At 40.2% G+C, this 27976-nt stretch overlaps 2 protein-coding genes across 2 annotated transcripts; both read left to right on the forward strand.

Moving 5' to 3' along the window:
* The first annotated feature begins 1947 nt into the window (after positions 1 to 1947).
* On the forward strand, positions 1948 to 16738 carry ndufa13 (NADH:ubiquinone oxidoreductase subunit A13). The gene is made up of 5 exons (XM_060905382.1): positions 1948 to 2088; positions 4291 to 4369; positions 14507 to 14578; positions 16220 to 16289; positions 16487 to 16738. Exons 1-5 carry the CDS (start codon positions 1995 to 1997, stop codon positions 16604 to 16606), a joined length of 435 nt encoding a protein of 144 aa, XP_060761365.1. The 5' UTR covers positions 1948 to 1994; the 3' UTR covers positions 16607 to 16738.
* A 1235-nt stretch (positions 16739 to 17973) lies between these two features.
* On the forward strand, positions 17974 to 26639 carry LOC132871812 (yjeF N-terminal domain-containing 3-like). The gene is made up of 6 exons (XM_060906335.1): positions 17974 to 18742; positions 23496 to 23604; positions 23950 to 24060; positions 24416 to 24529; positions 25240 to 25390; positions 26252 to 26639. Exons 1-6 carry the CDS (start codon positions 18684 to 18686, stop codon positions 26449 to 26451), a joined length of 744 nt encoding a protein of 247 aa, XP_060762318.1. The 5' UTR covers positions 17974 to 18683; the 3' UTR covers positions 26452 to 26639.
* Positions 26640 to 27976: the final 1337 nt, after the last annotated feature.

The following is a 27976-nucleotide window of genomic DNA, read 5'->3' on the forward strand; positions in this document are numbered from 1 at the left end:
ACAGGTATCTATTCATACAGTGAGATTGCCAAAGTTTAATAAACTGAAAATGCAATAACTGTAATTTTGAAGTAGATGATGTATTGGACATGTGTCACTTGTGTTTTGTGACTTATTGTAAAAATGATATAAAGGGTTCAAAATTGTATAGTTACAAATATAATAGTAACTTCATATGATAATATTAACCACTGGTTATTTCAGAGAGGAAAAAAATGGGGACACTATTGCTTCCATTCGGGACCACTGGGGGACACAAAGAAAAAAAGTTAATTTCGAGCCCTGCCCACAGTGTAAGAAGGAGAGGTACCGCAGGTCATTCATACCTACTGCTGTCAGACTGTATAACACCCACAACTTGTAACGTAGCAACAATAACCTGTTTGTCATTTAATTTGCACTACTTCACCACTACTACCTCTGCCATCTCTCATCGATGCAATTATGTGCAATAATATAGGCCCTAAACTATTTTTATGCATATTTATAGATATATATAAATATTATTTATGTATATATGTGTGTATATATACAGAGTCTACCTGTAATGTGCAATTTTTCCGAGCCTCTCAATAAGGCAATTTTTCTATACTTTTTCATGGTAGATAATGCAAATAGCCCTCTGTATTTAATCCTTCGTTTGTCTAATTTTTATTTCAGTTTTATTTGTTATCTGTTTGACATTTTCTTGCTACTGTAACATGTGAATTTCCCCGATGTGGGATGAATAATGTGAATCTAATCTAATCTAACATTTGATTATCTCATTATAATGGCACCTGTCAAAGGATGGGATATAGTGGGCAGCAAGTGAACAATCAGTCAGTTCTTGAAGTTAATGTGTTGGAAGTGGGGAAAAATGGACAAGTGTAGGTTCTGAGTGACTTTGACAGGAGTCAAATTGTGATTGCTACACGACTGGGTCTGGGCATCTCCAAACCAGCAGGTCTTTTGGGGTGTTCCTGGTATGCAGTGGCTAGTACCTACCAAAAGTTGACTTGGTGCCAGATCTGATTTGGCTGATTGAGAGACACCTAGTAGCCTTTCTATAAATTACTACAATTTACATCCTCAACTGTTATTTGATGTTTAAAAGCAGTATATGGTGTGTGCTTTTTCTGAAGTTCTGAAACACTTTTTGTCAAACCTTTTATCGTAAATCATCATCTTTTGGCTGCTCTTGATTAGGGGTCACCACAGCGGATCTTTCATCTCCATTGCTCCCTGTCTTCCACATCCTTCTCTACCACTTTCATGTCCTCTCTCACCACATCCATGTATCTCCTCTTTGGCCTTCCTCGTTTTCGTGTGCCTGGCAGCTCCATCCTCAACATTCTCCTTCCCACATGCTCTGCATCTCTTCTCAGGATGCGCCCGTACCATCTCAGTCTCATCTCTCTTAGCTTAATTCCCAAGCTCTCCACATGTGCTGTCCCTCTGATGTGCTCGTTCCTTATCCTGTCCAACCTCCCATCGCAAACCTTAACATCCTCAACTCCGCCACCTCCAACTTTGCCTCCTGTCTCTTCGTTAAGGGTACGGTCTCCAATCCGTACATCACAGCTGGTCTCACTACTCTCTCATACATCTTACCTTTCACTTTTGCTGGGACTTTCCGATCACAAATGACTCCCGAAATCCTTCTCCAACTGCTCCACCCTGCCTGCACTCTCTTTCTCACATCACTATTCGCAAAACCCATTTTCCTGCACAGGAATTATGTATTTTATGTAGGATAAAAGGTTTTACGATAAATATTACTCAAAAAAATAAAAATTGTAATACCTGTAGTTCACAGGAGAGGGCGACAAAGAGCAAATGTTACATTCACGAGTCCCGCCTCCTGCCCTCGGGTTGGCTAGAAAGTCAGACGCCAAAGCAGCTCTCTGATTGGATAGCGTGCACATATTACGAGCAATCTTCGCTCCGTGGGCGTGGTTAACCGGAAAACGGGTGGGAATACAACCGACAGTGTTGGTGTTCCTGGGAGGAAGATGGCGGCGTCCAAGGTGAAGCAGGACATGCCTCCTCCAGGAGGTTATGGTCCCATTGATTACAAGAGAAACCTACCGAAAAGGGGGCTTTCTGGTCAGTATACTGAGGTTTAGTTAGTGTGGTATCAGATTTGTTGTTTTAAATGGCGTGTTGGTGTTCGGAAATAGCACAGCGAGCTCGGGAGCTAACGCTAACATTGAGTTTACACCAACACTGGGTGATATTTACTGTTTATTTGTTTCTGCTTGACCCAAAACTATGTAATAGTTGTAGAAATCAGTTTTTAGAGAGGATTTCTAGCTAAATCTTTCTAAACCAGGATGGTTTAATTTATTTTCCTAAATAAAGTCTGTCTGTGTGTGTGTGTGTGTGTGTGTGTGTGAGAGAGAGAGAGTTTTTTTTTAACTTATTAAAGACATTATGCTCTATCTATCTATCTATCTATCTATCTATCTATCTATCTATCTGTGTGTGTGTGTGAGAGAGAGGGATTTTTTTTTACTTATTAAAGACATTATGCTCTCTCTATCTATCTATCTATCTATCTATCTATCTATCTATCTGTGTGTGTGTGAGAGAGAGTTTTTTACTTATTAAAGACATTTTGCTATCTATCTATCTATCTGTGTGTGAGAGAGAGAGGTTTTTTTTACTTATTAAAGACATTATGCTCTCTATCTTTCTATCTATCTGTGTGTGAGAGAGAGTTTTTTTTACTTATTAAAGACATTTTGCTCTCTATCTGTGTGTGTGAGAGAGGTTTTTTTTAACTTATTAAAGACATTATGCTCTCTATCTATCTATCTATCTATCTGTGTGAGAGAGAGTTTTTTTTACTTATTAAAGACATTTTGCTCTCTATCTATCTGTGTGAGAGAGAGGTTTTTTTTACTTATTAAAGACATTATGCTCTCTATCTATCTATCTATCTATCTATCTATCTATCTATCTATCTATCTATCTATCTATCTGTGTGTGAGAGAGAGTTTTTTTTACTTATTAAAGACATTTTGCTCTCTATCTATCTGTGTGTGTGAGAGAGGTTTTTTTTACTTATTAAAGACATTATGCTCTATCTGTGTGTGTGTGAGAGAGGTTTTTTTACTTATTAAAGACATGCTCTATCTGTGTGTGTGAGAGAGGTTTTTTTACTTATTAAAGACATTATGCTCTATCTGTGTGTGTGTGAGAGAGGTTTTTTTACTTATTAAAGACATTATGCTCTATCTGTGTGTGTGTGTGAGAGTTATTTTTTTTACTTATTAAAGACATTATGCTCTATCTGTGTGTGTGTGTGAGAGAGAGAGGCTAGATAGTTATTTTTTTACTTATTAAAGACGTCTATCTCTGTGTGTGTGAGAGAGATATTTTTTTTTACTTAGATAGAGCATAATGTCTTTAATAAGTAAAAAAAAAATCTCTCACACACACAGAGATAGACGTCTTTAATAAGTAAAAAAATAACTAACTATCTAGCCTCTCTCTCTCACACACACACACATAGATAGAGCATAATGTCTTTAATAAGTAAAAAAAATAACTCTCACACACACACAGATAGAGCATAATGTCTTTAATATCTGTGTGTGTGTGTGTGTTTTTTTTTACTTATTAAAGACATTATGCTGTGTGTGTGTGTGTGTGTGAGAGGCTAGATAGTTATTTTTTTACTTATTAAAGACGTCTATCTCTGTGTGTGTGAGAGAGAGAGATTTTTTTTACTTATTAAAGACATTATGCTCTATCTCTACCTATCTGTGTGTGAGAGAGAGGTTATTTTTACTTATTAAAGACATTATGATCTATCTATCTGTGTGTGTGTGAGATAGATATTTTTTACTTATTAAAGACATTATGCTCTATCTCTACCTATGTGTGTGTGAGAGTTATTTTTTTTACTTATTAAAGACATTATGATCTATGTGTGTGAATGTGATAGATAGATAGATAGATAGATAGATAGATAATCACATTCACACACATAGATCATAATGTCTTTAAGTAAAAAAAATAACTCTCTCACACAGATAGGTAGAGATAGAGCATAATGTCTTTAATAAGTAAAAAATGTGTGTGAATGTGATAGATAGATAGATATAGATATTTTTTTTACTTATTAAAGACATTATGCTCTATCTGTGTGTGTGATAGATCATAATGTCTTTAATAAGTAAAAAAAAAAACTACACCTTTTGAGAAATTAGATTTTTTTTCTTCCAGGCAGAAATAATTACAGGATGTTGATGGTGGAAGCAGCTGATTTGTTGTGATGTAGTTATTGTTTTTAATTCACAGGTTACAGTATGTTTGGCATTGGGATTGGAGTCATGCTCTTCGGCTACTGGAGACTTTTCAAATGGAACAGAGAGAGAAGGTAGAGTCAGATGCTGTGATTATTCCTGCACTGATCCCAAGTTTTCTGTTGTTGATCCAATCCTGATCTCTGACATCTGTGTATCGGACGATACTCATGCAATAGACTTTGACAATAAAGGTTGTCTTTCAGTATGCAGCAAGCGTACACCGAACGAAATTTCGTTGCAATTTGGCTCAGCACGGAATTAAATATGAAGCGTATTAAATTATGCAGCAGCAAAAATATTACAGAAGAAACCTTTGTCACATGCACACTTCAAGCACAGTGAGATTGATCCTCTGCATTTAACCCGTCTGAAGCAGTGAACATGCGCACACGCACACACAGAGCAGTGGGCAGCCACACTAGAGCGCCTGGGGAGCAGTCAGGGGTCAGTCTCGTCTGTGAAGGTTCTCAGTCCTCCAGGTCATAGTAAACTGTGGGTGGTAAAAGAGAGCAACTGGACTTGCTTGAAGATTCTTGAAGACGTTTCACCTCTCATCCGAAAGGCTTCTTCAGTTCTGTCTGACTAATAGAGAGTATCAGGTATTTATCCTCTCATGGATGAAAAGCAATCCTAAGGTGTCATTGAGGCCCTGTCCACACGGCAACAGATTCAGGTGACTCCGATACAATTGCTTATCGTTTAGGCCTGGCGTCCACACGGCACCGGCGTTTTGGGTGCCCAAAACGCAATCTTTTTGAGAACGGGTTCCAGAGTGGAAAGATCTGGCAACGTTGCCGTTGTGAAGTCGTCTGGATGAGTAGAACGGATTTGTTTACGATGACGTCACAACCACATGACTGTGAGTGCTTCACGCCGGGTAGAAGTGTAACGAATATCACCAGGAAAAAGCCTTACAGAGCACTAGTGAGAGTGAAACACGAGCTTAGATATTATTATTATTATTATTATGTTCAGTGTTAGTTCACAGTAGTAATGCAAGAAGCAGAATAGTGACAGTAATAGTGAAGCAAAAACATGCAATTGTACAAACACTGCAGCTCTACAGCAAAATATTCATTTATGAAATGGTCTGATTCTTAACACCAGTAGTGCCAATGATCTTCTCATTGCGATGCGAGTTGTCAACAAATCCTATAACTTGGTTCATGAAACGCGCTTACAAAATATTTTCACTGTGAATATTTATTGTGTAATGGTGCAAAGTGAGAGAGAGAGTCAATCCCGCCAGCAAAAATAGGGGAAAAAAGGAGCGATCTCACCTCTTCAGATGTTGATTTAAGTCCGACAATACATTCCTCAAAAAGGGCGTAGAGGAGCAAATTAATCCAATTTATTCCGGACCATTAAAGACGCCGCCTTCCGCGTAGAATCATACGTGATCCTCGCCGCCATATTGGAGAGGTCAAAGCGGAGAATAAAGATTAGCTGCGTTTAACTGTACCAACAGGTTTACCGTCCAAACGAGATCATATGGGATTACCTTTCACAGGTGAGAAACAACAAATTAATCCATCAACGTGTAGCATTCAATTTATTCCGGACCATTGAAGACGCCGCCTTCCGCGTAGAATCATACGTCATCCTCGCCGCCATTTTGGAAAGGTCAAAGCGGAGAATAAAGATTAGCTGCGTTTAACTGTACCAACAGGTTTTCTGTCCAAACGAGATCACATGGGATTACCTTTCACAGGTGAGACTGGAAAAATACTTTTCATTGTATTTGGTCATTATAATGTAATTTTACAAACAGATTTTTCTGACTTTGTGGCTAATATGAAGTCTCGCGCATAATAGTTTATGCGCATGCGTCGTTACTTCTATTGTTCTGGTATCTCCAAAGGGACCGTCTTACAGCGCCCCTAGAGGTGTGGCATGTGTATTGCATCGTTTTCAGCAAGTGTTGCGTTGCCATATGGACCTGATATTTTACTGATTGTTGCCCATTTGGACGCGATATATTTTTAAATAACATCTCGTTGCCGTTGTCGTGTGGATGTAGCTTGAGTCATCCTGTTGGTGTGGGTCACTGGGGGCTGGGTGTGAACGGCCTCGAGAGTCATTGGGGTGATCAATGGATTGCTGGTTCTCTCTGTCCTCCTGTGAGTCACTGAAAACAGCAACCCAGCTGTGTTTTGACTCAACGACATGTTAGGATTGCTTTTCATCCATGAGAGGATAAATACCTGATACTCCCTATTAGTTAGACAGAACTGAAGAAGCCTTTCGGATGAGAGGTGAAACGTCTTCAAGCAAGTCCAGTTGCTTTCTTTTACCACCCACGGTCAGGGGTTAAGTACCTCGCTCAAGGGCACCTCAGCCCAAGGCCACCCCATGTTAACCTAACTGCATGTCTTTGAACTGTGGGGGGAAACCGGAGCACCCGGAGGAAACCCACGCAGACATGGGGAGAACATGCAAACTCCACACAGAAAGGCCCTCGCCGGCTGCTGGGCTTGAACCCAGAACCTTCTTGCTGTGAGGCGACTGTGCTAACCACTACACCACCGTGCCGCAATCGTATAAAGTGTCCTGTGGAATTAGGAAATGTCTCGTCTTCATCTGCTTATCCGGAGCCAGATTATCAATTAGGAAATGTTCAAGTTATAAATAGAAGTTTGGGTTTGGAGTTCAGCAGTCTGGTGACCTGGAGGAAAAGCTGTTACAGAACCTGGCGGTCCTGCACCGAATGCTGCGGAACTCTTTCCAGAGGCCAGACTGGAGAACAGTCCATAGTGAGGGTGTGAGGGGTCACTGATGATGTTACTGGCTCGAGACATGCAGCGCCTTGGTGCAATGTCGTGAATGGAGGGAAGAGAAGTCCCAATGATTGAGAACATTCTCATATGGTGCTTTTGCACCAGACTGTATTTTTTGTCATCTTTTCCATTGTCAGGTGTCTCGTACAATACCCAAAGTCGTCATCTTCTTTCAGCTGCTCCTGTTAGGGGTCGTCACAGCCCATTTGTTCTGCATATTTGATTTGGCATAGGTTTTACACTGGATTCCCTTCCTGATGCATTCCTCCCCAGTTTATCTGGGCTTGGGACCGGCGCAAAGCATGCACTGTCTTGTGGCTGGGTATTTTCCCTAATCTGCATGTCTTTGGACTGTGGATGAAACCCACACAGACACAGGGAGAACATGCAAAGTCCACACAGAAAGGCCCCTGTTGGCTGTGAGGTTCGAACCTGGAACCTTCTTGCTGTGAGGCGGCAGTGCTAACCACTACACCACCGTGCCGCCTCTCCATACGATACCCGAAGTACTCGGTATAATTTGGTTCCCCTTTTCATCCAGGTACCATCAGAACCAAACAGGCGTGACTAGATGGAGCTGGATGTAGAGCAGACCACTGATTGGTCAAACACAATTCATTTATCTTCACTAACCGCTTTGTTTTTGGTTATGGAGTCTGTCCAGAGACAAACCTGGATTTGATGCCAGTTCATCAGAAAGCGCACACGTTTCCACAAAGGCACGGTTTAAAGTAGCCACAGTCCTCCTGCGTGTTTTCGGATTGTGGAAGGAAACCAGAGGAAACCCATACAGGACAAATGAGACTCAGACGGTAACCCGAGGTCAGGATCGCACTGGGAGTGCTGGAGCTGTGACGTAGTAATGCTCCACACTGCATCTGGTTAAACATGATCATCATAGAATTACCACTTGAGTCAGGACAGCTGCGGTCTTAAAGCATCAACCGCCTCCTCAAATGGCTTTTTTTTTTTTTTTCTATCTGACACAACAGTGCAGTTGTAATTGGAGTTTAGAAGGGTTATTTTTTGTGGAATTAATGTTTGATATATATAATTTACCAGCTGGGAGGTCCGTATCGGGAAATACCGTGACCGAGGTCTTGAAAGTACTGAGCGAGGCCCTCTGGGCCGAGGTCAGTATTCAAGGCCGAGGTCACAGTATTTCACCATACGGACCGACCTTAAGCCGGTAAGTAATATATTTATTTGTTTTCTTTACCAAATTCTAACAGAAAACGAGAGCGCCCGAAAGGGAAAACCGAGCCGAGCCGCCATTTTGAATCCTCATTCACGGCTGTAATGCAAATGGCTTCCTCCTCGGTATACAAGTGCACTTCCATGGCAGGAAAAAAAACTACATTTTGCCACCTATGTAGTCCCCTATTCATACAAAACTGAGTCATTCAGGATTCAGCCATGTATTTGCTCGGCGTTAGCAACAGTTACAGGTTTTTGTCTTTCTCCTGAAATGTTTTCTTTTATTTCTTCTTCCTCAGGGTAGTAAAACGCTTTCGCTGTGAACACTGTCGTTATCGTTATCCATGATGTAAAATTAATGTTATTCTCCTGAGAAATGCGAAAATAAATGTTGACAAAAATTGCTACGATGTTTGTTGTGATCGAGTGAGTCGCCAGAGGTCCGTATCGTAGGATCAGAGCGCAGGATTTGATGGAAACCGGACCGCGAAAAAATAGTTTTTATTTTCCAGCATTAATACTTGCTTGTCGGTGATATTTAGCTTGACCTCTTACACATGATTTCATGTAAAATTTGTCTTCAGGACAAATCACTTTAACAATATATACAAGAAGGGTAACATTTAAAAAAAAAAAGCTATTTGTAATTTTTCTGCCCATTAGGAGTCACGACGTCCAAAGAACGTTTATTTCTGTGAGTAATGCTGAATGTGCTGCAGAACAGGGACTTGTGCTGTAATGCAGTCCAGAACAGATCTGCTGTAAAACCGTTTCCAGGGAGTCTGTGGGGTTTTAAAGTAGCTATTAAAAGGTAATAAACCGGTTCAGCAAAAATGTAAGGCCCTTGAAAATTATTAAAATGTTTTAATCGTAATTTTACGAGGTATTTACATTTTAGAGCTATTGTTTCAATTTGAATAGCTGCTTTGTCCAAAGCGTTTGTATGCTGTGACTTATTTTTTTTATTGATTGCAGTTGTATGTTCCATTCGAGTTTTATTGGCAAGAAGTGACAGTGATGTAGACGGGTGAAGTGAGCGAAAAAAGTTAGTTGAATTCTGTATGGATGAGGTGTGAATTTTACTGGCAGCAGCCAATCAGATTGTCTGTCTGTCTGTTTTCTTTAACAGTTTGAAAAGCGCGGGAGTGTGGCATTATTTGGTCAGTTAATATTCTAAAATGCAGCGTAACATGTTGGAAAGCCTTGTAAGGGGTTGTTGGGTTTACTTGAATAGATTGATGGTTTTGATTTAAAGATAAGTGACTGGACAGCCTATTAAAGGATATGGGACATGAAACATAAATGCACGCTATATCAGTTTCTTTCCATTAAAAATATGAATTAATTGCATCAACAAATACAAAGTCATCTATTAAATTCAGCAAAATCGTTATATTCGTGATGATTATATGGCATTTCTGCTCGAGCTCCGATATGCATATTTTACAACCGGAAGAGCCGCTGTCACGTGATCATACGTCACAAAAACTTTCGGGCACAGCACAAGCGGGTAGATGAATGGAGAAGTGAATGACAAGAAAATTGTTTTTATAGTCTTTAACGTACATTGAACATCATGGTGTATTGTGCTGCTTATGGTTGCAATAATTCCAATGGGAAATGCCCTGGAGTAAGTTTTTTTGCATTCCCCAAGGACCCGAAGCTGAGGAAAGTGTGGGCTCACTACTGCCGTAGAAAAAACTTTGCACCTACTGTTTCCCACAAACTGTGTTCGGACCATTTCACAGAGGATTCTTTCAACATTAATACTCAGGTACTGAGCGATATTAATTGCCAAGCCAAATTTAAGAGGCTGTATAGACCCCTTTCACTGACGTCACCCGAAACCGGAAGTAAACAGACCCTGCGCCGTTTTGGAAGACCAACAAACTCGTGATAACGGCAGCGGTATGTGAACCCACGAGAATAAAGTGGAGTGGCAAACGACTTAAACAAACAAATCTGAGCTGTTTTATTTATGATTTATTGGCCCAACAGTAGACTTGAAAGAAACCTGTGTGAGACTTGGCAAAAAACTGTGGATATAATGGATAAGTCTGTGCATGATCTGCGGACACTTTGAGGTAAGCAAACGCAAGAAATTCAGATTTAAAACATGCTAAATTGGCCTCAAGTTGATAACTGTATGAGGAGCAAGCCTCCCAGACTTCTACAATTTAATAATAATAACTATGTGTAGGTTATTCTTAATAACAGCTGTAATATCACAAACCAAGCCACTAACAACATAATTGTAAGCCTGTAGCCCTTTGTAGGCTTTCAAGTCATCAGCAGTGTAGGCACTGGGTGTAAACCAGGGCTCGAAATTAACTTTTTTTTTCTTTGTGTCCCCCAGTGGTCCCGAATTCTGTGTTGCATTGTCCCGAATGGAAGCAATAGTGTCCCCATTTTTTTCCTCTCTGAAATAACCAGTGGTTAATATTATCATATGAAGTTACTATTATATTTGTAACTATACGATTTTGAACCCTTTATATCATTTTTACAATAAGTCACAAAACACAAGTGACACATGTCCTATACATCATCTACTTCAAAATTACAGTTATTGCATTTTCAGTTTATTAAACTTTGGCGATCTCACTGTATGAATAGATACCTGTTTATTTAAAAGGGGCCAACTAGCTCATTCAGAAAATGTTTCAACTCACTACATCTGCAGTACACTTTAGCTGAAAATAAGACCCCTTTTATGTTCGTTTCATCTACTTATACCTTGAATATCTGTTGGCATATATAAGGCCAACTTATCATTTTCACCATTACCGTTATCCATTTTTATGTAATATACCTGTTGCCCCATTCAGAGATGTTTTGAAAGCCATCAGCCATACCATCAATGGATGAAATGCACACCCATGTTACAAGCAGTACAATAGAAGGTTTGACCCAAAAAACAAAATATTTTAATCCAGTCTACAGTGTAAAATAAAGGAAAAACGCCATCCAATCATATCGAGGTACCACCTCAAAATGATTGGATACTGACACGTCAATCAGACTGAAGCCCGCGACCAGCCCGTCCCTTCTGTGTGTGAGAGCGAGCAGAGTGCCACACAGAACGCAGGATTCTCTCAGTGCGCTCCCTCCAAACAACGGGGATTTACACGAAAACGGAAGGAGATATTCACAAAATTCTTTCATAGTGAGCGCCACAAGGCTCTCCTGAACACACGGATGTAATTTTTTTTGTCTGTAGTGTAAAAAATGAGGTCACTAGAGCGAGTTAAAAACGAGTGACTTTTCTGCCACGTTTATAATGGGAGTCTATGAGGCTGCGCGGCTGTGCTCTCGTTACTTTCAGGCTTCTCATTCAAAAACTGTAAATCCTATCGCTCAGGGAGACACATTGTGTGAATCAGGACAAGTGTGGCTACTACTTTTGAGAAAATTGTGTGTGGAGTGAAAATTGGGGCTGAAAACACAGTTTAAATGAGAAAGTTTGAGCTATTTTTCCAAGCTCTCTACACACTCTAACTTAACGAGCTCCACTGGAGTGTAACGCAATAGACACCCATTATAAAGGCGGAATTTCCCAGGCTTTATAAGGGGGAGGAGGGGTGGAGACGCGGGGGGTGGGAGTGTTTCTTTTCAAAATATGGCTTGCGGGAACCGTTATTCCAAAATCTCGTACTGCACCTTTAATGTAGAACTTTTTTTCTAGATCTATTTTTTTTCCATTGTCCCAGGATTGTCCCAGATATGATAACTTGTCCCGATGACATTTTTTATGGTCCCCGGGACGTCGGGACACCGTTAGTTTCGAGCGCTGGTGTAAACAACAAATAGTTTACAATGTCTGGGTAGCAAACAGATGGCAGAATTGGTGTCAGGTCCTCCTTATGTATCTGACACGGAGAAATAATATAAATCGTGCTGCCTACCAGATTACAGTCGTCTGTTTTATTGTATCAGTACTAGTATCACTTACTATACTCATCAGTCATAGATTAGTCCAGTACAACATGACCAGCTTGCTTTTTTCCCATTTGACTGTCGCAAGTTTTTTCAGGCGGGTACAGTCAAAAATTGAAAAAAGTTTTGGCCTACTAAACTAGTCATCGATTCTACTAGTGTATTAATTGGAGTCGACATGAAAACGTTCGGTAAAAACTTTAAACCAGTACAATCTCTTCTTCAAAGTTTCACCAAATGGTTTTATTTATGCAACTTAAAGCTCATAATACTGTATAACTTTGGTCGAGTAAAAGCACGGAGCAAAAACATGGCTGAATCCTGAATGACTCCTATTTGTTTAAATAGGGGACTACATAGGTGGCAGAATGTAGTTTCTTTTCCCCTGCCATGGAAGTGCACTTGTATACCGAGGAGGAAAGCAATTTGCATTACAGCCGTGAGGCGGCTCGGCTCGGTTTTCCCTTTCGGGCGCTCTCATTTTCTGTTAGAATTTGGTAAAGAAAAAAAAAATATTATTTACCAGCTTACCGGGTCCATTAACATAAACCTGACAGCTGACAAGGTCGGGATATAAACGAACTTTTACGTTAAACTGTGTGCTTGGATTCACACAATTTTTTCTGAGTCTTATCATATGGGTCAAACCCATCAATCACAGCCAGTTTCTCCACATACCGTGCCCTTTCTGCAGCTGGTAATGTACTCACATAACCCGAATTATCATCCATCGTGTCACTTTACTCTCGTTCGTACTTTTTATATTGTGAGTGCATGTACTCGGTCTTCCAATATGGCGCCTAACAAAATCTCGCGGCGCGGTGACGTCATGTGAAAGGGGTCTATAGCCGGGTTCATGGGGGCAGTGATGGCGCCATAATATACAGGGCCTAACATTCCTACAACTGTAGAGACAGTCAAGAAATCCTGTAACATTAATGGACATTTAAATAAATGTTATGTTGGTAAGTTTGTTTAACTTTTCTTAATTTTCATCTCTTTCACCAAACGGCGTAGTGTTGTTGGCTGTGTGATGACGTTTCGCCATTTTGAATGTTTTCATCTCGGACTCTGGAAGCATTGTATCTCAATCAATCTCGAAAAATATCAGCAAAAAAAAAACTAGCTTGCAACGGACTTTAGCTAGATCTATGATGAACTTTCAATGTACGATACAAAAATAATCCTTCTTTCAACAGATCATTAGCCTTTGAGCAGAATTGTTTTTAACTTACCAGGAAGTGCTATCCAGCCGACCGCTTTCAGTTTCATGGGGATTGAATGAACTCTCACTCTCGGAATCATCTGACCCGTCAGAGTAAAGACAAGATCCATGTTCATGTGAATTTCCAGCTATCGGTTCGAATTGATAGGGTCTAACTTCACATCTCTGTGAAACATCGGGAATGTCACTGTCGATGGTGTCCATTTCGGTAACCTGTTTACATTAGATTCCCAAGCGCTGGCTCCTTGGAAAGTTTTTGTGACGTCACGTGACCACCTAGCTCATTTTTACGCTGATGTATAAAAAAGTTGAATAATGTGATGATTTTCACATTTTTGACGCCCTGCAGTGATTTAGATGGCATTTCTTATGTCCTTTATACATAATTATACCCAGAAAAAAATCCATGTCCCATATCCTTTAACTGGCTGGCGATTCCAGTCTGTTCCACCACCTCCACGTCATCCATAAAGGTCAAACATTTTGCACGATCATGGACCCCCCGACTGCTTTCAGTTTAACCACACTAGGTGATGCTCCCCTTATGGGTTATAAACTAACAAACCTAACACGGAAACGCAGATTCTCGGACGAATGGTCGGAGGACGCTGCATTTTGGTTCGTCGCTGAATTTATTCTCTTTAGCTTTGTTCTCTCCTGTACTGTCTGAATTCTGTTGTGTCGATCCAGTGGTCCATCGAAGTTATCACAAAATAAAACTGATTGATTGATTTAGTTTTGTGATCTCAAAAGTCAACGTATAATAAATATAAGTTAAAGGTGTGTCGCTGATGCAACTAGTTACAGCTTGAAATGGTGTAGATTTCTTAAAATATATTTGAAAGGAGTTGAATTTAACTTCAGGATTCCTGCATTGACCCTGATTTGTTAGTGGTGTAGTGGTTAGCACCGTCACCCCGCAGGTTTCCTCCACAGTTCAGAGACATGTAGGTATTCTAAATTGCCCGTAGGTGTGAATATCTGAGCTGCATCCTTCGTAATTTAGCTGCAACAAATGATAATTAGCCACTCCAGAGTTCAACAACTTACAGTTGTGTGTGTCCCTGTCCCAGGCGTTTGCACATTGAGGAGCTGGAGGCTCGGATCGCTCTCCTGCCTCTCCTACAGGCTGAACATGACCGAAGGTGAGATGTTTGACTTTTATTATGTCTCCATTTTTTCATGTTTACAGCAACCACACTGCACATGCAGATTGTTGTTAGTTGAGGTGTCATGATTTAATAGTTTGTAGTAAAATGATACACGCAAGCTGGTGTTGAAAAACCTTTTACAACCAAAGAGAAACTGAATCCTCAATTTTTTTTCTCTCCATAAGATGGCTTACATTGTTAAAGTGCGTATCACGGGTAAATTCAGGAGCAAGATCAACGTAATTCTCCTATTTTATATTAAACTTTGGTCAAATATCTAACATTTTTGTGCAATTTTTTAATCTTGTGCAATACCAGAACAATTCAGTTGAAATCAAGCCGTTTGAGGCGAATTGGTCCGCCTCTGAAAAAACTTGGCATTTGGATTTCCCGGCAAACATTGATTTTCGTGACGTCGCGTGCGGGACGCCTCCTTCTGAATCCTACGTCAGTGCTGGCTTGTTTACGAGAAAACGACCTGGTGCTTTTCTGCAAATTTCTTCAACGTTATCACATAATTATTAAAATGGTTAACAGATGTATCGTAGGAGGGTGTAGCAACACCAATCTTGATGGGATTAGTACTCATCGTTTCCCAAAAGACCGGACAATGAGAGAGAAATGGGAGCGCTTGGTCTACACAGGCTGTGCACTGAAACCGTGCAAAGCTCGCGCAGCCTGCTGGCGCTTCCGCAGGTGACGTCACGAATCTGGCTCCAGACTCCCTTGGGGTTTTTCCAGACGCGTTATTTTATTTTTTTTCTGCTGTAGACAGATGGCCTTGTGCAAAATCACCCTTCTGGATGAGTGTGTAAAGGGACATATATAAGAGTGATTCCACGCTTATGGGTACTGAAATGGGGACATGAACTTATTTCTAAAAATTCAGCTAAAACCATTTCTTTTTTTTTACCATCAGGTCACAAAACATGTAATCTTTAATGAATGATATGTTAAAAGATAACTTTAATTTTCTGAGATGTAATAAAAACATATTTATATGCCAAAGTCAGAACGTAACAGAAGTGTTGTGGACATATATATTCTCAATTTTAACAATGTAGAATTACTTTTTGAAACATAGGAAGGTGATGTTTTAGCAAATATAATTAATAAACGTGTAGTAGAATAAACATACACATTCTTTCAATAAGATTAACATGGTATATAGCTAGATTGTAATTAATTTGTAACAGACGCGAGATGGACAATCGTAACAGAAGTAATGTAACAGACATCATTTTGGAACTCATAGGCTTGACTTTGGCATATAAATATGTTTTTATTACATCTCAGAAAATTAAAGTTATCTTTTAACATATCATTCATTAAAGATTACATGTTTTGTGACCTGATGGTAAAAAAAGAAATGGTTTTAGGTGAATTTTTAAAAATAAGTTCATGTCCCCATTTCAGTACCCATAAGCGTGGAATCACTCATTAAAAAAAAAACAAAATTGGTCCAAAATATGCACTTTTATGTTTGTTAGAGGTTAAAAAAAAAAAAGGAGCCTCCACTTTTTTTTTTCCTTAAATGTCTAAATGATTGCATTATTTTCATATAACCAAGTGGTCTGTTATTCCTGACATAACCACCTGCTCACGTTTGTGTTCCTCGTCGCTCGGTTCCTGTAGGACGTTACGGATGCTCCGCGAGAATCTGGAAGAGGAAGCCATCGTCATGAAGGATGTGCCGGGCTGGAAGGTATTTCAGATTGACTTTCCTTCAAAGCCAGTGAATTTTTCAATGCTTGTCCTTTTGGCCTGTTAAGTCAGATCACAGGTGAGATAGATAACTGTACATTTAACGGAAAGTTCCAGTGTTTTTCAGACTCTGCCAGCTGTATTTCTAAGAGATATGCAGTTATGACAAATCTATAATCATGCTGGGAATCTGTGTAGGTGGGTGAGAGCGTTTTCCACACCGACCGCTGGGTCACTCCCACCACAGATGAGCTCTTTAACCTTCGACCCCAGGAGGAGCTTCTACACAAGAGATTTGGCTTCCTGTGGTACGTGTAAGCTGCAGCTCGGCCTGGAGAATCGGAGGACAAAACATCGTCTAACCTGCTCTGTGTGAGAGAGGAGCAATGTGTTAATGTTCAGACTGTAAATGTTTCAAATATTAAATGTTTTTTTTCTTTGCTTCCCAAATTGTGCTGTTTGTAAATCTGTGTGCTGGTGATTTGACTTTTTATAAAATTTCTTTTGGCAGTTTGGCATTGTTACACCATAACTGGACACAACAGGAACTTTTCATATATATATATATATATATATATATAATTTAAAAAACATTCCACAGTGGCATGAAGATGTGAAGTTTATCTTCAAGTGATGAACATATAAGTGAATGAGTGAAATATTTTCAGAGGATAAACTTCATGTCTTCATGCCACTGTAGAATGTTCTTTATTATATCGACACAGCCCCACACACAAATTATACACACGTACATACACATTACTCAAAAGAATTTTAATTTTGAACTGGTTTGCCATTTTGACAACACGCATCTAAGGTCAGTGGGAAAACACTGGGCATGACATCATTGGAGTGAAATATCAGGAATGATTCTATCCACGGGCGGCACGGTGGTGTAGTGGTTAGCGCTGTCGCCTCACAGCAAGAAGGTCCGGGTTTGAGCCCCGGGGCCAGCGAGGGCCTTTCTGTGCGGAGTTTGCATGTTGTCCGCGTGGGTTTCCTCCGGGTGCTCCGGTTTCCCCCACAGTCCAAAGACATGCAGGTTAGGTTAACTGGTGACTCTAAATTGACCGTAGGTGTGAATGTGAGTGTGAATGGTTGTCTGTGTCTATGTGTCAGCCCTGTGATGACCTGGCGACTTGTCCAGGGTGTACCCCGCCTTTCGCCCGTAGTCAGCTGGGATAGGCTCCAGCTTGCCTGCGACCCTGTAGAACAGGATAAAGCGGCTAGAGATAATGAGATGAGATTCTATCCACATTCACTGGATACGAGCAATCGTGTACTCTGATTGGCTACTCTTACTACTAGGTTATCAGCTCCTATACCATGAGTAGAGAAAAACAAAATGGCAGCACATGTTGCTGAACCAACCAAGGACAAAAAACCTCGACTCAAGCCCCCCCCCCAAAAAAAACAACAACAACTCATTATCTGTAGCTGCTTTATCCTTCTACAGGGTCGCAGGCAAGCTGGAGCCTATCCCAACTGACTACGGGTGAAAGGCGGGGTACACCCTGGACAAGTCGCCAGGTCATCACAGGGCTGACACATAGACACAGACAACCATTCACACTCACATTCACACCTACGGTCAATTTAGAGTCACCAGTTAACCTAACCTGCATGTCTTTGGACTGTGGGGGAAACCGGAGCACCCGGAGGAAACCCACGTGGACACGGGGAGAACATGCAAACTCCGCACAGAAAGGCCCTCGCCGGCCACGGGGCTCGAACCCGGACCTTCTTGCTGTGAGGCGATAGCGCTAACCACTACACCACTGTGCCGCCCTACCACACAAAATATGGAATAAAAGTATGATGGTAACGTATCTTATTTTTCCCAAATTGCTCCTGTCGTTTTGCTAATTTGTTTACATTCTGAGCGGACATTTTGTATAATCAAGTTTAAAAAAAAAAAAGCTCCATTTCTCAAAATCCAGTGAGTCTGGATAGAATAAAACAGTTATTCCACTCAATCTTGTCGTACATGACTTATAGCCAGCTCGGCACTACGCGCCTCGTCAGCCATCAGCTCATGTACGACTTGATTTCATGGAATAACTTAATTATCTAGGTTGTATTACCTGTATTTAAAATGACACTCGATCATGGATTCACACTGTTCTCTCTCGACAGTGTCCTGTTGATTAATAGACCTCATCAGGAATAATATACTTCTCAAACACGTTTTATACACGCAATGTCCCTCAGCATGCAAGTTCCGCCCTCTTTCTGCACTCAGCCAATCAGCAGCCTCCCCATTTCCCTCTCCTCTAACTGGTGAATAAAGTGATACAGATAACGTGAGCTCTAGAGGAGTACTACAGAAAATACTTTTTTGGAGACTGACCGAACCGGCACCTCCTAACGCTCTGAAACACAAACTGCAGTGAAGATGAACCACAGCAGTGCTGATCAGGACTGTGAGTCCACGCAGATGCTGCACTACCTCAGGTAAGCTGCATCCAATGCATCCCAGACATACCACCTGGAATAAACTCTGTCATGAAGTTAATGCAGGTTCATTCAGCAAAGATCTTCATGATTTCACAAAAGTTTACTTCTCATCATGTTACGTTACTTGAGTCTAGTTTCACTGATTAGTTAGTTATAACCCTGTGATATCTAAATCTACAGATTTACATAAGCACAAAACTGTCAATAATTACTGCTGCTGTCAGGAACAATGTGAAATTATGTCTTGTGCACAAATATACAGTTGATTTCAAAATTATTGGCACCTTTTTATGGAAAATGAGGAAAGCTTTTAAAAAAAAAAGTGAATTAACACCGTTAGTGAGTATGGAGATGGTGTGTTCTAATTATTGACAAAAAGTATTAAATTTGTTTCTGGAAAAATAAAAGCTCTGCTCCCTTACAATGCCATGGTGTGATACCGCCTCAGTACAGAGCCTCCTTTTGTAACGTCACTGTTGGAGATACTTCTAAAGAGATCTTTTGAATATTTTTCTTATGACTGGTTGTATTTCTTGGCATTTGCAATCGTTATATCCATTACCTGATTTGTGCAGGTCACCAACTATGATAATGAACGAGAAAGTGATTTTACATCTGACTTCTCCTGCTGTTTCATGGAAAATTTGGATCATTATGTGTAACGTTCATTTTAAATAATCTTTGTCCATTATCTTATAGGGTGCCAATAATTCAACAATATTGCAACTAACTCTGCTAAAATCTGCTTTTCTTCATGTTTATTTGTATACTCAGGTATGCCACCTGAGAAAAAGTGGAAATGCATTGAGAAATAATTTTTTTGTAAAAAATCATAGAGCAGTTAAGACTAGCGATTATAATGTGATAAGAAAACTAAATACAAACAGTTTCAACGTTTCATCGCTTAATTTCTACTTTTCTACTATACAGGTTTAAAAAAAAAAATTACTAAAATACAACGAGAAAGTACGGAAGCCGCGAGAGGCCCTTCATGTAATATTTTTTTATTCACCTTGTTATCCCGAGATAACGACATAATTAATTCAGGATGTCGAGAAAACACCACAACTAATTCGAGATCTCGAGAAAACAAAACCGTTATTCCGTGATCTCGAAAAAACAAAAACAATTATTTCATGATCTCGAGTCAACCCCGATCAAAATATTGCCTTATTAGGTGATCGATTATTCCAGACATTCTAATGACCAAAGTTGCGTCTATACAGAATGAGAAATAGCCCAAAAGTCAGCATATCAAGTCTCTTGGCGTACCTGAATGAACCATTTCTCAGCTGTTTACTCGAGATCTCAGAATAACGGTTTTGTTTTCTCGAAATCTCGGAATAACGGTTTTGTTTTCTCGAGATCTCGGAATAACGGTTTTGTTTTCTCGAGATCTCGGAATAACGGTTTTGTTTTCTCGAGATCCTGAATTAATTATGTTATCTCGGGATAACAAGGTGAATTTAAAAAAAAAGGATTATATGAAGGGCCTCTCTCGGCTTCCGTAAGAAAGAGAACACAGTGTGAGAATCAGTCCTTTTATAGTCTAATATTAATCTTTACCCTGCTGTGTTCTGCAGTTACATGATCTCCAGAGTGCGTCAGCTTCCCCCCCCCACCCACCCAGTAGTTGCATGCTATAAATTTTCTGATGGACAGATAGACAAATAACTGGTATTAATCACAATCTGATATCATAAACCCTAGGATGGAACCTCATGATATCATAAAACAATTCAGAGGTGACCATGAATGATTCAGCTGTGCACTCAGCAGATTTTCATCCAAATTAACACTCCCCTTGATTTTTATAAGTGACGTAACTACAGTGGTGCTTGAAAGTTTGTGAACCCTTTAGAATTTTCTATATTTCTGCATAAATATGACCTAAAACGTCATCAGGTTTTCACACAAGTCCTAAAAGTAGAAAAACAGAACCCAGTTAAACAAATGAGAGAAAAATATTATGGTCATTTATTTACTGAGGAAAATGATCCAATATTACATATCTGTGAGTGGCAAAAGTATGTGAACCTCTAGAATTAGCAGTTAATTTGAAGGTGAAATTAGAGTCAGGTGTTTTCAATCAATGGGATGACAATCAGGTGTGAGTTGGCACCCTGTTTTATTTAAAGAACGGGGATCTATCAAAGTCTGATCTTCACAACACGTTTGTGGAAGTGTATCATGGCACGAACAAAGGAGATTTCTGAGGACCTCAGAAAAAGCGTTGTTGATGCTCATCAGGCTGGAAAAGGTTACAAAACCATCTCTAAAGAGTTTGGACTCCACCAATCCACAGCCAGACAGATTGTGTACAAATGGAGGAAATTCAAGACCATTGTTGCCTCACTCCAAGAGCAAGGTGTGTAATAGTCGGCGAGGTCAGAAAGGACCTCAGGGCAACTTCTAAGCAACTGAAGGCCTCTCTCACATTGGTTAATGTTCATGAGTCCACCATCAAGAGAACACTGAACAACAATGGTGTGCATGGCAGGGCTGCAAGGAGAAAGCCACTGCTCTCCAAAAAGAACATTGCTGCTCGTCTGCAGTTTGCTAAAGACCACGTGGACAAGCCAGAAGGCTATTGGAAAAATGTTTTGTGGATGGATGAGACCAAAATAGAACTTTTTGGTTTAAATGAGAAGCGTTATGTTTGGAGAAAGGAAAACACTGCATTCCAGCATAAGAACCTTATCCCATCTGTGAAACATGGTGGTGGTAGTATCATGGTTTGGGCCTGTTTTGCTGCATCTGGGCCAGGACGGCTTGCCATCATTGATGGAACAATGAATTCTGAATTATACCAGTGAATTCTAAAGGAAAATGTCAGGACATCTGTCCATGAACTGAATTTCAAGAGAAGGTGGGTCATGCAGCAAGACAACGACCCTAAGCACGCAAGTCGTTCTACCAAAGAATGGTTAAAGAAGAATAAAGTTAATGTTTTGGAATGGCCAAGTCAAAGTCCTGACCTTAATCCAATCGAAATGTTGTGGAAGGACCTGAAGCAAGCAGTTCATGTGAGGAAACCCACAACATCCCAGAGTTGAAGCTGTTCTGTACGGAGGAACGGGCTAAAATTCCTCCGAGCCGGTGTGCAGGACTGATCAACAGTTACTGGAAATGTTTAGTTGTTCTTGCTGCACAAGGGGGTCACACCAGATACTGAAAGCAAAAGTTGACATACTTTTGCCACTCACAGATATGTAATATTGGATCATATTCCTCAATAAATAAATGACCAAGTATAATATTTTTGTCTCATTTGTTTACTGGGTTCTCTTTATCTACTTTTAGGACTTGTGTGAAAATCTGATGTTGTTTTAGGTCATATTTATGCAGAAATATAGAAAATTCTAAAGGGTTCACAAACTTTCAAACACCACTGTACCTACCTGCTGTACTGTCTCTTTACACAACCTGGCTCCAGTTGGTAACCAGGATCAGGAGGGAGCGTCATAGGCTTGGGGGATGTGTAGCAGAGGCTGAGCGTCTATACTTCTTCAGTAGGAGCATCTCGACTTTATCCAGCGCCACTTTGGGAAATGCTACAAGCTGAGGAGCGTTACTGATCTACTCGCGTGAGGAACAGTGAAACAGCAAAGCTAGACTACCATTTAGGGCTGTGGGGAAAAAAATCCTAAACACCTTTGTTGCATTGCATGATACTCTGGCAATAATTACTGTATGTTACTTTTAATAAAATAATAATTAAGCCTCCTGATCCATCCTGATGCCCTACGTCTGGCAGGAGTCTCATCACATTGTTCCTGTGGAGGATGGCTCTATATGGACAGTCAATGATCGCTGAGGCTACGATTGACATGATAACTTTAGGACTGCAGTTGTCATGAACAATCTTGCACCGAAGTTTCCATCAACGAACAGCTGATAACTTCAACAAAACAGACTTTATGTTAAAACTGTAATGAATTTCCTGGTTGCACTTTGTGACTAATACTGTGTATATATATGTAGGACACAGTTATACAAGTGAGTTATTTATAATCATGCTATCTGTTATCACCCAGATGAGGATGGGTTCCCTTTTGAGTCTGGTTCCTGTCAAGGCTGCTTCCTCATGTTGTCTAAGGGAGTTTTTCCTTGCCACCGTTGCTACAGGCTCATCAGGGATAAAATAGCTTATGTTTAAAGCCTTTAATTTTCTGTAAAGCTGCTTTGCGACAATGTCTGTTGTTAAAATCGCTATACAAATAAACTTGACTAAGTATTAAAATAGCAAAGCCTTTTAAAAAGATACATGACCATCGTGCCTGATTATGTAAATTCAGGAATACAAGGCTGGGTTGATTTGCCAGAGTGCAACACATGACTCGTGCTGAAATATTGATGAAACCTTTTGGCTTTGTGAGGCACCGAAAGTGCTGACATCTGTTCCTAAAGTTTACACTTTAGGGTAGATGCTCCCCTTCGTGTGGAGCCGTCTGCTGCCTGATCAATACCCAGTTAGGGCTCAGGAACTGGGGAGCTGAGCTTAGACAGACCCACAGACTGTAGAAGGTCAATAGAGACTAAGACGGCTGTCTAAATGCACTAAGTCAGTTCATACTTAGGCTTCTCACAACGATGGGTTAAATATTCATAGGTAACAGCTGACGATTCAGTGCGACACCGAGTCACAAAACACCACATCACGGAGTTCAGAGTTCTCGTTCTGCAACAGACCTGCAGCTTGTTGACTCCCCCCCGGGAAGAATATTATTCCTTTATGATTTCTTTCCAGTAAAGAGGAGGCTGTTGCCATGGAGACCGAGTTGCTGAGGGACTATCACTTTGGTCTGCATCAGCTGACAGAAATTTTAGGCCACGCCTGTGCTGTTGCCATTACAAAGGTCTGAGTTCTAACCACATCCATTCAAATATACTGCATCACCAGTAATGTCATGCAAATCTTATTCCACTGAGCGATAGCGCATTAATCAAATTAACTATTTTTATTCCTGCTGGTTATCAAGTGTTCAGTTATAGTTCTCATGGATTTATTGATCTGGAGTACTGTTCTTACTTTCTGTCACTGCTATTACAGTGAACTAGCAAACATACTGCATACAGTAAAGCTGGATCATATATGCTACATCATTATAACTACATTACAGCTTACTGAGGATTTGTTGTAAGTTATCAGTAATTAATTCGCATCTTAAGCAGTAACTGTTCTCATTTCTGTCCTCTCACAGACGTACCCGCTGAGCACTCTGGGTAAGAGGCAGCCCACCGTACTAGTGGTGTGTGGGCCGGATCAGAACGGTTGCATCGGCCTGGCATGTGCACGCTATCTCAGATTATTTGTAAGTACAGTATTATGCAAGGCAGTTTCTTTTTAATTAGGTGGTGGCATTGCTGTGTACGGACCACTCAACACTGGTCCATTTCTGTTGATGGATACGATGAAAAGGGGGCTGAGAAGTTGTGTATAGAAGCAAAAACTACATTCAGTAATTGTAAACCAACCAAGTGCATCTGTTTTGCTCCAAAAGTGAATGTCTAGCTACTGAGGGTAGAGTAAAAGTCAAAAACAGGAGCACTGTGTTTGGCTCTTCCAAACCCAAATCAGCAATGTAACACCTCTGTTCACAACATACAATATATACATTATACAGGCTGGGTTTAATAATATACCATCCCCTCTTACCTTCATTTCAGGAATACATGCCCACTGTCTTCTACCCAAAACGCTCCTCACAAAGTCCTCACCTGGACTTCACTGTACAATGTGAGAAAATGGACATCCCCTTCTTGTCCTACCTGCCCACAGAGGTGAGAAAAGCTTCCAAATATTAATTCAGAGCACTCAGGGTTTCCCCCCATTGCACAGAAATACCAAAACCAAGCAAAGTGGATCTATGCGTTTCGTATTGGTCCAATGGCAAAAGGTTTCCATTGTGTTGTACTCATCAGTGGTGCAAGCACCACACTTAGCTGTCTGGATTCCCCCCCCCCCCTTCTGTATTTTTGAAAATAGAGCTAGTGCACATTCCCCATCTTGTACAGTGACATTATAAAAATGTGCACCGCAGTGTTCTGCTGATGAAAACCAAATTATAACTAAAATATTTCACTCAATGTCTGACTAAATTTAACGACACGTCCCTATGTCTAAAAACACCACAACTGGGCGAAGGTGGAACATTTGCCCTTTCATCTTAGTGTATTCACGTCACAACGACTAATACACAAAGTCTGAATTACTGAAGGTGGGCATCCGTGTCAAGAGGGCACTACTTTGGTCACATGCAGCAAGAGACCTGTCTGATCGGCATGTAAATGCTTCGTAATTTGATAGCAAAACTAGTAAGGTGTATGACCTCTAACATGTGCAACCTTTTCAGCCAGTGACATTTGTTTCAGCATCATTACTACTGTTCATGGAATAGAAGCCTAAAATAGGCATACTATTGGTTTGACTGGCTTTCGTTTGTGCTCTCATTTTTGAATATGTTTTTTACTTCCACAATCCTCACTGATAGGTGCAGCTTATAAATGATGCATATAACCTGGTGGTGGATGCACTGCTGGGCCCAGAGACAGAACTGGGGACAGCAGAAAAAACCTTCACCAGCATCATTCTTACTCTCCGAGAGATCAAAATCCCCATCACCAGCCTCGACATCCCTTCAGGTCTGAATTTTATTTTAAAATAACTGACATACAGTCAGCTCCAGAACTATTTGTACCCTTGCTAGAGTTAACCCTCTGTGTTTTTAGCCAAAAAACAAACCCTTTGGCTAATCTCACGCTGAAAATATGAGAAATCTAATCTTCGGTTTATGATAAATTTTCTCTCATTATTGAAATTATATACCATGACTTGTAGCAAGATTAAAAAACAAAAACCTTAGTGGGGAAAAAAAAAAAAAGTATATATTTTCCATGATTGTTACCACCCCTGGAGATTCCTGTGAAACAACCATAACTGAAAGGTGAACATCTATATATTAAAAAAAGAAGTTATGAGTGTTGAGACTCATAAGCAGTCATCCCTTCCATCCTGTTTCATTGGCGGTATAAAACGATGTGACTGAGACCATAATTTCTTTAGCTATTTAATTAAAAACAGGAAGATTGGAGATCACACAAATACAGAAGCACTAATAACCAACTTTTTTCCTTAAATTAGCTCATTCCAGTTCAATATTGAAATTTATAGATTGACCTTTTTACTCAGTTTACTGGGGGGGGGGGAATTCTGAACTGAATTCTGAAAACTGAACTGAATCACGCCAGAATTCTGAAACTGAACCATGAAGAGAACAGGCTGGGGAAGCATTCAGTGGCATCATTCTTGTTCATTAGAAAACAACGATCCATGATTCAGACATACACATTTGATTTGAAATGTTAGAAAATATGCACTTACCCTAGCAGAGATAATTAAAAAAAAAAAAAAAAGACAAACCACCAGCAACACTGGTTCATCAGAATTCTAAATCAAACTCACTCAAGCAAGTCTTGACTAGGTAAGGAATGCTGTCATTACAGGTTGGGACCCTGATGAAGCCAGCACAGATGGGATTAACCCCAATGTCCTCATCTCTCTGATGGCACCAAAGAGATGTGCACTCAGTTTCTCTGGAATACACTTACTTGCTGGACGCTTACTGCCCTACGATCTTCAGAAAAAATATGAGCTCAACTTGCCCAAGTTCCCCAGTACAGCCTGTATTACGGAGCTCCATTAACATATCTATGACTTTCACTAAACCTCTTTAGCAGTCAGAGCCAATAGCTTGTCAATCATTTTGATCAATAAAGAAAGTCATTTTAGGTGGTGGATGTGATTTATTGATGTAACGTGAGATGTGGCACAAAGATGTGCTTCCTGTTTACAGTGTAAAAAATAAAATCATGTCTACAAACTGGTAATTAATTTCACATGTCTTGCAAACACTCATTCAAACCATCAGTTGACTCTTCATGAAAGATCTCCAACTCATCACAGCCAACTCACTCATCGGTCATAACCGGCACCATGGTAGTGTTTTGTCTCCTCTGCCACTTGTCCTCTTTTGTAGTGGCCCATATTTCTTCCACATGCCATACTTGCTATAGGGAGAGAAAGGTTAATACAAAAATTACATTAAATTGAACCCAAACCCAATTTCAGAGAATTAACCAAGTTATGCACAACACTAAAGACTGCGTCACCTTTTAAAGTGCATATTCTGGACCATTTGTGGGGTTTTTTTTATATGAAAGTATGTCCCTTTACACACTCATCCAGAAGGATAATTTTGCACAAGGCCATCTGTCTACAGCAGAAAAAATAAATAAAACAAAACTCGGCTGGAGCCAGATTCGTGACGTTATCTGCAGAAGCGCGAGGAGGCTGCGCAAGCTTGCACAGTTTCAGTGCACAGCCTGTGTAGACCAAGTGCTCCCATTTCTCTCTCATTGTCCGGTCTTTTGGAAAACAATGAGAACTAATCCCATCAAGATTGGCGTTGCTACACCCTCCTACGATACATCTGTTAACCATTTTAATAATTGCGTGATAATGAAGAAATTTGCAGAAAACCACCAGGTCATTTTCTCAAATAAACCAGCGCTGACGTAGGATTCAGAAGGAGGCGTCCCGCAGATGACGTCACGAAAATCAACGTTTGCCAGGAAATCCAAATGCCAAGTTTTTTCAGAGGTGGACCAATTCGCCTCAAATGGCTTGATTTCAACTGAATTTTTCTGGTATTGCGCAAGGTTAAAAAAAAAATTGCAGAGAATGCAGAATGTTAGATATTTGACCAAAGTTTAATATAAAATAGGAGAATTACATTGATCTTGCTCCTGAATTTACCCGTGATATGCACTTTAAAGGAGAGAAAGGAGAGAAAAGAAAAAACCCACAACCCCTCTGAAGTGGTAGTGAATGCACCTTAATGAGACTCACCTTAGCCTTCAATCTTAAGTTGATTTCTGTTACACACAGGTCTTGAACGGACAACTCATGACTCAGAGGACATTTTCAACCTAGTAAAAATAAAAACAAAAAACAGGCATTCGCTAAACAAGAACAAATCAACATAAAATACATGGTTAAGTTACAATTTTGCTATAATTCCAAATATGACAGGTGTTGGATCTGATTGTACAGGTCACCAGTGCTTCAGGGTAACAATATTGACACTCAGGTGACCCATATTTTGCAAAATTTTGTAAATAGTTAGGCATGAGAATAAAGAGTGGACTTGAAAGGAGGGATGATCGCAG

The sequence above is a fragment of the Neoarius graeffei genome, chromosome 23, assembly GCF_027579695.1.
Source record: "Neoarius graeffei isolate fNeoGra1 chromosome 23, fNeoGra1.pri, whole genome shotgun sequence".
NCBI lineage: Eukaryota > Metazoa > Chordata > Actinopteri > Siluriformes > Ariidae > Neoarius > Neoarius graeffei.